The sequence below is a fragment of the Aythya ferina genome (assembly GCF_964211825.1).
Source record: "Aythya ferina genome assembly, chromosome: 1".
Classification (NCBI taxonomy): Eukaryota; Metazoa; Chordata; class Aves; order Anseriformes; family Anatidae; genus Aythya; species Aythya ferina.
Window position 1 is genome coordinate 164,846,733 of NC_140296.1, and position 14,421 is coordinate 164,861,153.

The 14,421-nt window shown below is 34.8% G+C and overlaps 1 protein-coding gene across 4 annotated transcripts in view; it reads right to left on the minus strand.

The window, feature by feature from the left end:
• The window catches only part of PTPRQ (protein tyrosine phosphatase receptor type Q), a 135,990-nt gene extending 126,357 nt beyond the window's left edge, over positions 1 to 9,633 (minus strand). For 3 of the 4 annotated variants that reach the window (XR_014694410.1, XM_084523869.1, XM_084523868.1), the window contains exons 1-5: positions 8,881 to 9,001; positions 5,961 to 6,098; positions 5,204 to 5,339; positions 3,846 to 4,100; positions 2,638 to 2,855 (exon numbers count right to left, since the gene is read on the minus strand). Coding sequence is in view for 3 of the 4 variants with exons in the window: in XM_084523869.1 (XP_084379995.1) it covers positions 2,638 to 2,855; positions 3,846 to 4,100; positions 5,204 to 5,339; positions 5,961 to 6,098; positions 8,881 to 8,928 (795 nt within the window). In the remaining variant the exon portion in view is untranslated. Of the gene's footprint in view, positions 1 to 2,637; positions 2,856 to 3,845; positions 4,101 to 5,203; positions 5,340 to 5,960; positions 6,099 to 8,880; positions 9,002 to 9,610 lie in introns of those variants that run through there. The other variant, XM_084523870.1, reaches the window with a different exon arrangement.
• Between the last annotated feature and the right edge of the window lie 4,788 nt (positions 9,634 to 14,421).

Consider the following 14,421-nt stretch of genomic DNA (forward strand, 5'->3'; position numbering starts at 1 on the left):
ATGTAGACTGTTTGATCATTACAGACAATCCTTTTAAAAACACTAATTATCAAATAATCATGGATGGATAATTTTCTAAAAATGTTAGTAATGGAAAAGAAACAAATTCAGTCAGCTATCAAATATTCATAAATTTGGTCCGAAAGCAAAAAGTTTAGCTTAAACAAAACCCAGGGCTTGATTCACAGTCAAACAGGGAAATGCTACCTTTTCCTCATTGTCCCACATGGCAGTAGCTCAGTAGTTAGGACAATCACACCTAATTCAAAGTTCCTAACCTTTGAAATATTTCCCATTTCTACAGCAGAATAGTCCATACACTAGACTGAGACAGTCTGATAATTTGGGAGAAAGGTGCCTATAAAATATGCTCACAGTATTGTAATATAGACCTCCCTCTCTAGAGGGAGGTAAGCTTCAGTCTGCACTCCACCAGAAAACACGGTTTTCATTTCTCTGAGAAAACCAACCAACCAACGTTGGTTTAGACTAAGCCAGTTTTATTCAATTCTTCTGTTGTTTTAAAAGAAATCAAAATGGTGTGATGTCTTTCATTTCCACAAGAGTGTGAAGATTTCCAGTGGTAAAAAAATTAAATATCTAACTCAGCTTGACTTTTGGAAGGACTTGTGTGTCTAGCCTAGTATTTCAAAAATACTGTGTACCTCAATGCATATTTTTTTCTTATAGTGGTCTTTGAAACCTTTGTAGCTGGGCTTGTAAGAGAAACCTTAGTCTTTGCCTACCCTTTTTACTTTCTAAATCTGAAGACCTCCACAGAGTGTCAGGACAGATGTAAGTACATCACCCAAGTGCTCCCATCTTTCTTACGCAGAACAGAGACCTAAATGACCAGGATACCCAATTGTCTTTCACAGGAATGCTCACCCATGTCAGTAAAGATTTTAATGCAGTTACATATCCAAATAGAGTTAAAGAAGGAGAAACAGAATTCAAATGTTACAGAACTATCATGCCTTGCAGTGTTACTAACTTTTATCAGTGTCATAGTGTTCCACAGTTTTCCTAAGGCTGATGAAATCCTCCGAGTATGTTATAAACTAAACTTTCATTTAATTTCATAGAATACTTAAACTCCCATGGGTATTGAGAGAAAAATATTGCAAACAGAAATTTAACTCATAACTCATTAACTCAAACACCAAAGAAAAACATAACTGAATCTGTATTTTTTAATCTCATGATTCTAAACAAGTCCCACCATTCCTAATGTATGTCCCATGATCTTTGAACTCCTAAGACTCATATTCATGTAATTACAATTTGGAGTTCTTATAGGATGAGCAAATGACAACAGTGACAGGACTGCAACACACTCATACAGTACTTGAAACATATAGTACTTGAACATGCTAATTAAAGACAAATATTTAAGAAAGAAGTGCTAGAAAAATACTTTTATAATCATCCCTTGCCATTCTTAAAATAAGGTGTTTATCTTTTTCATTAAACTGACTAGATTCCACTAAATTAAAAATGCATGTCATGATCAATATTAAACAATAGACTAACATTCAAATTCCAGCCTGGCAATCAGCTCTTCCCTGTGTAATCAAAAATTTAAAAGTAAAAAGAAAAGAAAAGAAAAGAAAAAAAAAACTTAATAGTTTTCTTATCGATCTTCAATAATATTATGTTTTCATTAGATATCTATTTTTGGCAGCCTCTTACAAATACTACCTTATTCCTAAAATACCAAGTTGGTTAAGATTAATATCAATATGCTGTAAAAATTACAGAAATTCTAAAATCTTATGCATAAAACAATATTACATGTAAAATACATATAGTACAGGTGCTTCTCTAACAAGGAAGGCTAGAATGCCTCTCTAACCACAAATCTAGACAGGTTTGTGTTTCTCATACTAAACACAACTGCAAGTTTCTTTTCTACAATGAAACACTTTTATTGCAAAGCAGGTTTTCTCTAAACCTTCTGATACTTAGGACAAAATACATTTTCACTAAACTTAGTCATGGGAAAATTGAATCCCAATTATCTGGCAGAGTGCCTCCATCATTGTTAGAGCTTTCCCAATAATTTTATTTATCGCTGTAGCTATTCCCAAATTACACACCACAGTGAGTCATAATGGTCATAATAACAGCAGAGCTGGCATTAAGAACCCTCATATCACCAATAGGAGGAAATCAAACTTTTTACATTAAATACCTTGCTTCAGTCCCTTCTTCCATTGGGCATCCATACTGAATGCACTCTGCTAAACCAGCAGTCAGTATCTTAGTTCTGCACCAAAATTATGAAAGTCAATCCCAGACTTTGATATTCATACAAAGTAATGGACACAAAGTATGAAATCATATTTTAAAGCTGGTATAGCAGCACCACCTACAGGCGAAATAAAATCCCTATGAAGCACTTAAAAAAAAAAAAAAAAAAAAAAAAAAAAGCTACAGCCTTTTTTTTCCCTCTGCAATGCTAAATATTTTCAGTATTTCAAATTATGCAGAATTAATGATTCCTCTTACAGCTACTAATAACTTCACCAAAAAAAAATGACTATTTAAAGCATAGCACTTATTTTTAAAAATTAGGTTCTACACATTAAAATTCTCCTGTTTCTATGTATAGCAAAGAAGACAAAACAGACTGACCTTTAGGTCATTAAGACCTGTCCATAACATGACTATTTGACTAATTGTCTGGAGATAAGATAAAATAAAATCACGTTCTCCTTCACTCCCTATGTCTACAAGATGTGCCCCTTGCGAAGATATTTCACAAACTTGTTGTGCCATCTTCCATGGCTTACTCTCCTTACTCATTCTATAGCAGCTGCTTTGGAATGCCAGCCACCCCTGGGAACAGGTGCCTGTAGGTGAACAAGAACAGTATTTTCAGGACTTCCTGTACTGTGTATGGCAGTGTTACATTTAATAATTATTATTATTTTTTAAATCCATATTCATTTGAAGATGATAGCATTTAATTAAATCATGACTAGAAGTCTTTAATTATGAATCATCACTCATTCAAAATCCTAAGTGTCTTAAAAATTCTGATTGATTTAATTAAAAGAAAATATAGCTTACTAAAACTTACTAAAGGGGAAAAAAAATAAAAAATAAAGAGAGAGAGAGAGATCCATTATTTTTTATTCTTTTTTTTTTTTTTTCATTTTTCAAATTTAAAATTTTGAAATTAACAAGTCATCTGTTTCTAATTGTTTCCTGATTTTAGGAAAACAATTATTTTGCTAAATTTGAACTTATATCATCCTTTCTTTTGTGTTCCTAGTTTTAAAGGTTTTAAATTTTATCTGTGTATTGCATTGAAAGGTGTACACAATCAAGTGTACCAGCCTCAGAATCCTACATCCTTCAAAGCATTTCTTATGAAACAGCACAGGTTGGTTAGGCACCTATCAGTGCAAAAGCACTGCTTCGAACACTGGCAAAAAGTATTCCAAATCCTTACAACATATAGGATTTTCTCTGCCTTTCGTTGAAAGTATATAACAAATTCAGTCGATATCCTTCAAGTAATTGCAATCCGAAATGTCCTGTGTTTGCAGTCCACTTTCATCTAAACTAGAATTCATTTGACTGCAAAACATATAGTTAGCTTAAAATATTTGCACATACAAAATTGAAGTCTTGCTCCTCAAAAAACAAATTAGCAAGAAATGCCCTTTCAAAGTCATTATCATTCAATTTATTTCTGCTTTCTAGAAAATAAACAACCTATATGTATTAAAAAATGTGTAAGTATATATAGACTTTTTGTAATTTACTATTAACTCTTCTAGAAAACAGATAGTGCTTCCTTGCATTCATTGTGACTACAACAAACTAATATATACCTGTTTCAGCTTGAACATCCAATGACTGAGACACATTTAGAAATTCAAGATGTAATTGGTGAAATATAAACTCAAATGTATATAAAGTTGCAGGTGTCAAATCAGTCCACACAAAGAATCCATTGGTTTTTTGTATAAACTGAGAAGAATCATTCAGTGAAACTGAAACTGAAAAATCTTTGGCCATTGCACTCCAGTTAAAAGACACAGTAGTAGCTGTCACAAATGTTTTGATATCATTTTCTGAAATTCCACCTAACAGACAAGGAAAAAACAAAACCAAAACCAAAAACTTGCATTACCAATTAACCCAAATCTTTAATCCATTACTTTGTTGTTTTTTTTTTTTTTCTTTTAAGATTTGTTAGAGATACACACAATAGGTAATATAAAAAGTATAAAATTATGTCAAAACGGAAAATGTCTTACTGAGCAATTAAGAAAGTTGTGCTCTTTTTTTTACTGTGACGCTATGTAAATATGTCTGAAGCAATCATAAATATAAATGCATAGATTAAGGATTAAGGATTGCACAAAAGCACACAGTTTACTAGAATATTAGTCAAGTAATAGACATTGATCAAGAGCAGTAACACTTTAGTAACATAAACATGAATTACCGCTAGATTGCTGAATGTACTATTTCAGCATAGTCAGTGGGTGCTGCAATGTTTTCAACTTGCTACACATTTTTCCCAATGATGCAAGTTTGTATTCAGATCCTAGACTAGGATTCTGAATATGGCTTCTGATGTGTACAAAGGTAATACTATAAAACTATTTTAAAGCAATTAAAAAAGATTAGAAAGCCCTTTCAATCCAGTTATCATCAAGACTTCTCATCCTAAACAGCTCTACAGGTATAAAAGAAGTTTTTACAGTATCAGTGGCTACAATCACAAGTTCTTATACTAACAAGTTTGCCCCAGTCAATCACAATACTTAGATCTTCAAGCTACTAGAGGGATTTTCATAACATGGAAACAAAAATATTAATTACGTAATTAATATATTTAACTTCTATAAGTAAGACAAGCAATCACAACCCTAAACTGATATGAAATTGCCAGGTTGTAATTAACTTTCCTGATGGTCGTCTTTTATATATTTCTCCCCAAATTACTGTAGTATATCAAAGCTTATAACATTTAAAAGTCTCCCAAACGTCAGTCCCATATTACAGATTTATTATGCTAACCAAACAAGTAATAGTAAAATTATTCCACTCTTCATGCTCAAAAACATGTAAGGTTTCTAAATAATTCAATAATCTCAGGATTTCAATCTGTTTTCCTTCAATCTTCAGTATAAGACTAATTATAGTTATACCAAAATTATTTTTGTGCTACACTACTTACGTGTGTTAAATGATTTTACACCTCGGATATGTCCATTTTTTAGAGATTCTATTGTAACATCATATGTCTTATTTTCCTCCAGAAGAATTGTAGTACTGACAGGTTTTTGTTCAAGTTTAGAAATATTTCTTACATTCTGTAATTTAAAAGAATTTCTAGATAAGGTGAAAGTAATAAAAATACAATTCATAAATGATCTAAAGGTTTGATAATAAAATGATGATAAATTGTAAAGGTTTTGAAATGGACATCTGATATTGCAGCATGTCACACTTAAGGCTACATTTAAGCTGCAAAATAGCCAATGCATTTATAATACAACCTTTTAGAGATTGTTCAAGCTATTAAGAAACACCTCCGCATGAAAATCCTTATTTTCTTTAAGTTCCGGGACATCTTGTGCGCAAAATAAGAACAATACTCTGACACAAAGATCCGGGGGTAGTTTTGTGCCTCTCCTAGAGAAGCTGGACTCCTCATCAAACCAGAGAACTTTGGAAATTTTACATATTCTGAACTTTGAACATATGGTTATCTATTCTTATTCAAAATACACAAGGGTATTTTAAGTCCCACTGGCTTCAAAAGGACTCTGTAAAAGTTCACTTATACTATATGAATAACAGAATTCAGTGTAATTTCTCCAAAGTTTCTCTTTATTTGCCATTTCATATTGATCTTAAAAAATACTATTAATTACATATGTACAGCTTAAATACATTTGTAACTACTTCTTGCGTATATTGATGACATTTACTTTTTGATTGAAAGCATCTGTGAGCTGATAGGTTACAATATAATAGTCTGGATCTTCTCCTTTGGGAAATTCAGTCCACTCCATCAAAACTACTCTATCAGGCTTTTTCACTTGGTCACAGTCTAGACTCTCTGAGCCCTGCAACAGAAATATGCATGAGCGCAACTTAACAGATAATGAAAAAAAAAACAAACAAACAACAACAACAAAAAACTTTTAATTACTTTATTGTCTGTATTAACTACTTTTACCTAAAATTTGTCAGCTAGTTTTAGATTTTATATGGACCAATATTACCAGCCCTACTATGTGACACAGAAGGGCTTCATGATTTTTACACACTTTGCAGCTACAGGTGATATTTTCATTCTGTCTTCTGAGGTGGCCAAACCATGTCAGCTGGGACCCAAACACGTTCTACTAGAAAGAAAGAAATCTATCATCATTTTAGGAACAATGCTAGAGAGTGCACTTTCAATGTCCATGTTTCAATCACAGTTAATTGTCAGTTGGGAGTAGGAGGCCTCAGCCCTACTCTCATGTTCCACAGTCAAGAATGTAGTTTAGTGGCATCACTTTCACAACTGCCATACATCACAGAAAAAGAAAAAAAAAAAAAAACAACATACAAGGGGTAATAAAATAATTCATCCTACACCTCCTTACCTATCCAATTTAGACATGGCAATACAAATTTCTGAATCACACCTCTAAAATTAACAGAAATTTGGTTGGGCATGTGATGCCAATCCCTACCACATAATAATTATTTAAACATTGTAGTCTTTTCTGTCTTTTAAGTCCTTTTAAGTTCCATTTTCATTTTCTTTATGAATTTGGAAGACAAATAAACACCATCATTTAGCAATGAACTCAAAATGTAGTCAAAAAAAACAAAAAACACACACTGTGGGAAAAAAAAATAATAAAAAAGCAGAGGATCTTAATGTTCAGTTCATACTTTTTAAAGTATAAAATTTATAAAATTTATAGAGTGTTTAGCCTCTATAAACTTTATAAGCCCCTTATAAAAGGATACATACTACTTCATGGAAGCCCCTGAAGTGACATACTAGACTAATACTGATGGCATACATAAAAGTGCTTAAACATAATAGATGTTTCCAGGAAAAGTAACAGGCTGTTAATTGATGGATGCATAGCTGGCTTCCATTCCTCTAAAATAATCTGGTCAAGACAATGCAATCCAAAGGGCAGGAAAATCTGCTTTTAAAGTTAATAAAAGAAATGTGCAATTGGCAATAATTGACTTAAGATATTTTTAATAATTTTCCACTATCGGGATTATTGTATGCCATTTTTTATTACACATACATATTGCTAGACCTAAAACTAACAAAATCTGCAAGTGTACAGTGCATTTTCAGATTTATCAAATAAGATGAGAGGATTAAGAATGCCCCTTTTTCTTGACAACACCTTGCCAGGTGTTGCCAGGTCCCCGTGCAAAGAATGCAGAAATATAAATAAAATAAAATAAAATAAAATAAAATAAAATAAAATAAAATAATAATAATAATAATAAAGATCTTAAGTTGACCACAAAGAGCTAAGGTTCAAATCTGTATTCAAATCTATATTTAGGCTAGCTGCATACTAGCTAAACAGGTGTCTTCCTAAGCAAATATCCATCAACCTGTTCTGTAGACCATTTCTTGACAAATGACTAAAGTAAACTTTTGTGTCTGAAAAAGAGGCACAAGGGGAAATATAAAAGAGGTCTATAAAATCTCAAGTAGTCAGAAGTGAGAAAGGATTGCCTTTTAGTTGTCTCTTTCAGTACAAGAAGTGTGAAAGACCAAACGTAGCTGGTAGGGTCCAGATCCAAATCAAACAAGGCAACTTCATAGGATAGAGTATTTGTAGATCTCCTTGCCAAAGTCTAAAACAAGTACTAAATGCTTGTATGAGCTTCAGAGGAGGCTGGAGTAGTTAATACAAGAGAACTACGCTAAAGCTCAGTAAATGCACTGAAACTACATCCATCTCAGGAAATCTTTAAGCTACAAATAGTGGGAAAGTAACACAGTACAGGTCACTCTCATATTATGCTGTTCTTACAGTCCTTGCCAAAGACCTGCTTTTCATTGCTGCTGGAGAGTTGATACCAAGCTAACTGAAGCTTTGATTTCACCCCATATTACCATCCTTAAGAAGCTGGCATTCTCAACTTCTCCTCTTGAAACTTCCCCAGTTGCTGTGGATCACAGACTGCTGCATTATGGACTCCACTAAAAACACCTCTTCTTGAGCTCAAAACTGGCCAGCAAAATGGAGTATCTGGATACTCTAGAGGAACATACCATGAGGCTAAGTACAGTACAGGCATCTCACCACCCCAAATACACTGCTCTCTTCCCTAAAGGAATGAGTGGTATTCATATGAGAAGCTGACAGAACTTCAAAATCACTTTTGCCACAAAACACAGTAATCTAAATGTAAGAGAAAGATTACATACACAAAACCTAAACATAGATAAACATGAATAAAACTACTGCAAAATGTACTACAGAGGGAAGCAGAAATATAGTAATGTGGTCCTTACATACGCAGTTCTTATATTAATGTTTCTTAAAGCAGTAGCCAGAGCATAACCCTGTGTACCAGAACTATCCTGAATTTCCAGCATCTTAGTGTCCAAAAGCACCATGAGTTAGTTGAGGACTTGAAGATGTTGGGACCTGTTACTTCTTCTGGGGATCAATATTATGCCAGAAGCAGCAGACAACAGAGCAGATTAAGGCTTCCAAAAGAGCTTCCAACAAATTGGGAAGAAAGTAGACTGGGAATATTCAGCAACAATAAATGAGAGCTCCCTGCAACTGTCAGAATGACAAGAAAGCAATCCAAATCAACATTCAATTAGTTACCTTCAAAAAAAGAAAATAGTTTTCTTACCTGAAATACATATTTTAACAAAAGCAGGAGAAAAATTACTTGATCCATAAAGAAATTATATAGTCCCAGTGTCTAATTTGTGTTCCAATCACAACAGCTTCAAAACAACATGAGAAAACTAACATGCATTTATACTGCACATAGGTGTAACTGCAGCCAATGGTGTGCCCTAGATTTGTTTCTACACTCTGGCCCTGCCTCTTCTTCCATGGCCTGATGCAAAGCCTACTGCAATCAGCAAATCAGTAAATTTCAGGTGGGCCTGTTGTTTTATCAGTAAAAAATCCCTTAGTCAAACATGTCTTTTTTTTTTTTTTGCTACTTTTTTTTTTTTTTTTGAACTACCGATTTCAATCCATTTAAACCCATAGAAGCCCTTACACTTTCTTCAAAATAAACTATTGTCGATAGTACCTATTTCTAACAAGTTGTCCCTCTGACAGCACCCAAAATTATCCCCTAAGTCCTAGAACCATTTTCAATGGAAGTACCAAGCAGTCCTGCACAACCTCTAGCAGTACATTCCTAGGATGTTCAAGAAGAATTAATATAAACATTATACATTCATGACAACTTCTGTTAAATCTGTTCATCAAAAGACAGGTGTACACTAATATTTCCTGGGGAATTGCATGAGCACTTACGAAATTCCCTATGGAAAACCACAAATCCTACTTTTGAGAAACACAGAAGCAGAGCTCACAGATCTGCTACCTCCTGCATAACCTACCTGTTTATTAGAGGACTTCTTAAATTTCGGCTCAGGAACGCACAACTGGGAGAAATCCGTGAAACATCAAAAAGACATAAGCAGGAGAGGCAAATCAGCGGGATGTCACTGCTCCCCCCCGCCTCAGTCGGTCAATTTTTCGGGTCATTTTACCGCGCCCGTTGCCTCAGGCGGGAGGGGAGCGCATCCGCCGGTGCCCCTGGGAAGGACAAGCAGCCTCGGCTGGCCCTGCCGCCGCGCCGGCTGCCTTCTTCTCCGTCCCATCTCTCCCCCCCACACACACACACACCTGATGCCGACCATTCCTGCCCTCGGCAGGAATGTGGAGCCGAGAAGTCCCCCGGGGCTCTCCTCACGCCGCTCCCCGCGGCGGGGTGGCGGTTGCCCGCCCGCCCCTGCCCCGCTCCCCGCTCTGCGGCTCTGCTGCCCCGGCCTCCAGCCGGGCGCTCATCCTTTGTCATTCCTGTCATGGTTCCGTTATCCGCTGTCCTGGAACACGGACTCTTCTTAAATTCGCCACCAGCAGGCGTTCTTCAACTCTCCTTCTATGCTACAGCAGTGTTTGGGGATTTGTAAATAAGCACCTGCAAGGTGTGATGCTTGCTCACGCCAGTTCTGGCTTTCATTTGCTTTGAGAAGATACTTCCCAGTTCAGTATTATAAAGTTTCAGAGTACATCTGTGGAAAGTATTAGTAACAAATACAATCAAAACAACTATTACTAATTCCTGAGTTTTATCTTTTCAGCTGGCTGGGCTCTAACAATTTTAACTTCTAGGTGGTACTTGAAAAGGGTTAAATCAGACAACTTAGAAACAAAGTTGCTCTCAGAACCCACACATTTCTCCTCAATATAACACTGGCTTCCTACATCATCCTGACTGGAAAACACAGATGCAGGTTTCTCCAGAGGAGAGCTAGACATCGAAACCTTGTCACTGTTGTACTCTCTGTAAAGATCCTAATTGAGCTCCATGGGGCAGAATTTCTTTTCTCCATACCAAGTTGTTGACCTCTGTACTGAGATCCTGAGTGAAGATATCAAAGCAAGCATCTGAAAATGTAAATATACAGCAGAAGGCCCAATAGACAGGAGTACATAACATCAGGACCACTGCTTTATTTTCAAAAAGCTACTAAGCAAGGACAGCTCAGACAAAAACTGGATGGTGAAAGCTCTTGATCAAATCTGAAGCAGTGAATTCAGAGGCAAACCACTCAGTATAGATCTCAGTGCCCTAACCTTCCCCAAATTAACCTTTTAATAGAAAACTAGCTCTCTGTCCTTTGAAATTAAATTAATTTAATAAGCTGATAAAAATGTTTATAAACTATTTCCAGACAAAGTAGTCATAGAATACACAAAAATTAGTGCCATTGTGAGTTTGGACCATAAAAAAATGAGCAATGACCATCATATTTTTTACTGTGTACTTTTTAGGTGGTATAATGGTACAATATATTCTTTTTCTTGAGATAGCATCTTGTTCTTCAGTGGGCTGCTCTTCATTTTTCCTAAAACCTATGTGCAACTGAAATTTGAATTGTGAAATAAGGAATAAAATTTTTGATTGGAGCTTTATTTAGAACTTCTAGTAAAAAAGGCAGGCTGAATCACACCAAAATAAATAAATAAATAAATAAATGTATATAATAATAATAATAATAACAATAACTTTTTATGTAACCCAGGTTCAGAAAAGGTCACAGTAATTCAGAAGTAGCTGCTAAGAAACCCCTTGTCTCCAAACATTGAGTCAGTCTGAGACACACACACATAGAGAGCATGCATGGGCATAACACTTGAATGCTGCTTCAGCTATGAATGCCACAAGGAAGCTGCTGCACACTCAGCTGTTTTACAAAGCAGACATACTGAGCTATTTTCCAGAGCACTTTTGTAATCACCAAGCACATGAGGAGGCTTTATTAATGTGGTGATTTTCAGACAACAGTAAGAGTACTCTCTTTTTTTAAACTTACTAAATCAAGTATGTGGCACATTCCACCTTAATCAAATGAACACTCCCCAAAATGTAAATATTTTCCTTTTATTCAGCATTTCTAGTGATTAAGTTTTACCATCATTAACTATTGGTTTTCCCCAGAACACAGTATCAGTACAGATCAGATGCTTCCTATGTTCCTCCTGTTTTTCATACAAAAACTACTTGAGAACTTCCATGATTATATGTTCCAGTTCATTTATGTTTTGTCCCACATACATCTGTGGGATTTTACCATAGGACATAAACCTGTGAATGATTACATCGGCAGCATAACCTCAAACTAATTTCTGGAAAAGGATTTGATGGGACAGAACTTGAAAAATTCAGTGTGAGTCGGTGTTTCCCACTGTCAGATTGTAGTTACCAATCAGAGTTTCTCTGATTTATTTGGCACTAATTTTTTACACAAAGGCTAACCTCTAGATCTGTACATTGGTCTTGTCTTTTAAATTCTTATAAAAAGAAAGAAGGGAGAGAGGTGGAAAAAGCTGCACAGAATTGATGCCCAATAAAAAAAAATAATATCCAGCAGTATAGAAGGTCAAGAGAAAAAAAAAATGGAATTGTGTTAGACAGAACTAAGTGCAAAAGGAAGGGGAGGAGATTCTCACTTGTAGCAGCATTTTGTGACTGCTTAAGCATTTGTTTTTCTGGAGTGGTTTCTTGTAAATGCCTCCATCTTTTACTGAATTATTTTGTTTGTAACTCTTTTTAAACAATATATTTCAGGCATGATCCTGCTCTCAAAAGAAACTATCTATAAAGACCTCAGTGCTTTTTCATCACTGGTACACAGATGTATTTAGAAAGATGCCTGCAATGTGGAGAAGTAATAACTCATGTAAATGCATTGTTTTACTTTCATTTTTAGTACACAGATATCTACATTCTAGGTCTTTTATTTTATTAATGAAATCAATAAATGACTTAAACACAGTATTAGAAGTTGTGCTTTTAATTCTAATTTTTTAGTTGGGCAAAAATGAACGAGCTGATAATAAGACAATAGTATTATAAAAAAACACATTACAAATAATGTGTCAAAAGTCTTACTGTTTAGTAGAAGCGTATTCTCTTACAATTTGGTTCTAAGTGTTGAGAACATTTATCTAAATACCTAAAAAAGACTGCATAGTTTAATGGTAAACACTTTACATGGTGTAATTCCATTTCTAAGCACAAATAGTACAGAACCACAAAAACCTAGGGAAGAAGGAAGGTTTCAAGCAGCTACAGAGGGGAGCAACGACATGGCACACCAGGACAGCAGAGTAAGGCATATGGTAGGTCACGCACAAAGCTTCTCTCAGTTCCTTGTGTTTTCTGGTGGAAGTGTGGGAGTCAAAGAAAGGCATGCATTCCCAGACTTTCTCTTAGGGAGTAGAAATTGTTCAAGTCTTAGTTTCTGAAGGGGTAGAAGGGAGGGAACTCGGTGGATATTAAAGTTCTTTTAGTCAATAATAAACTAATTAATTTTGGTATTTCACAAGCTTAGATTTGAGTTGGATCAGCTGTCAAAACCAGTTCACAAGATACTTGCACAAACCAGGTTATGTGTAATTCCTGGGTTGGGAAGATTGAAGCAGGAATGCAGAATTGGAGATGGGGAAACCTAAACAACCATGGAACTGTATCTACACTTATATAAGTTACAGACTGAGAAGGTATTTGGAGCAGAACAGTCCTACCACACTGCAGGCTCATGAAAACCTGATATCCATTCTGAAGGCTGCAATGGTTAATTCATGTACGTATAATATACCACATAATACTAATTTCATCATGGAGATAGTATGGGTGGAGATCTGTCTAGAAAATGATTAATGAGTTTTAATAGACATTCATTCTCTGTCTAGGCCAAATAGAATCTGAATTCTATTTGAAGTATGAATTTGAAGTTTAGCTGTAAAATGAATCTTAGACTCAGTTCAGCTCCACCAAACACATAAATAATTTTTTGTATGGTTCAGGAAGGCCCAGTTACTACTGATTGTAGCACTTAAAAAAAAAAAGGCTAAGTGACGCATGATATCATGGATTTAATTTTAAGTTTGCCTGTTTTTAATTCCAGGTTAATCTAAGGTTCTGCATTATCATCAGTGACAAAGGTAAATTAAACACATCAACACTGACTTGTTAACATATACATGATTCTGCAAAATAATGTTTATTAATTTCTCTTTAATTACAAATACAGTTCTAAATCTTACAAAAGCATATTGTTTACAAAAAGCAGAGCTGTTCAATCAAAACACTGTAAGTGTTCAGTCACCATGTGTAATAGTGCTATCTTGCAGGAGCTTTCTGAAGTCATTTTTCAAATGCTAAATTCATTAAGAAGTTTGGGGCCAAAATCTCTTGAAGTAAATGTAGAATTCCTATCTCCATGTTAATGAATCAAGAGATCCTAGAGATATATTTTTCTTTGAATAGTTGTCCTTTTATTTTGCTGTACAAGTACTCAAACTTTATAGCTATGACAATTATTTAATTTCCATTTCTGGCCTGTGTGGAAATTTTCTGTACACAAATTCCAACAATAATGTCAAAGAACGTTTTGGTTCTAGGCCCTTGTATATATTCTTGAAATATCCGCCATGCGAGTCATAAAAAAGTGCAAATAAAGCATATACTTTCTCAAAAAAAGTACTTTGTCTTGATCACTAGGTGGTAACTATTTCTTTATAATAGCTAAATATTTTAAATAATACAATGGATTTTTCTTTCATTCTTAAACCAAGTCACTATTTTTAAGGAGATGGCTGTGTAGAGGAGAGTCTTCTTAGTAAAGACAAATTTCAG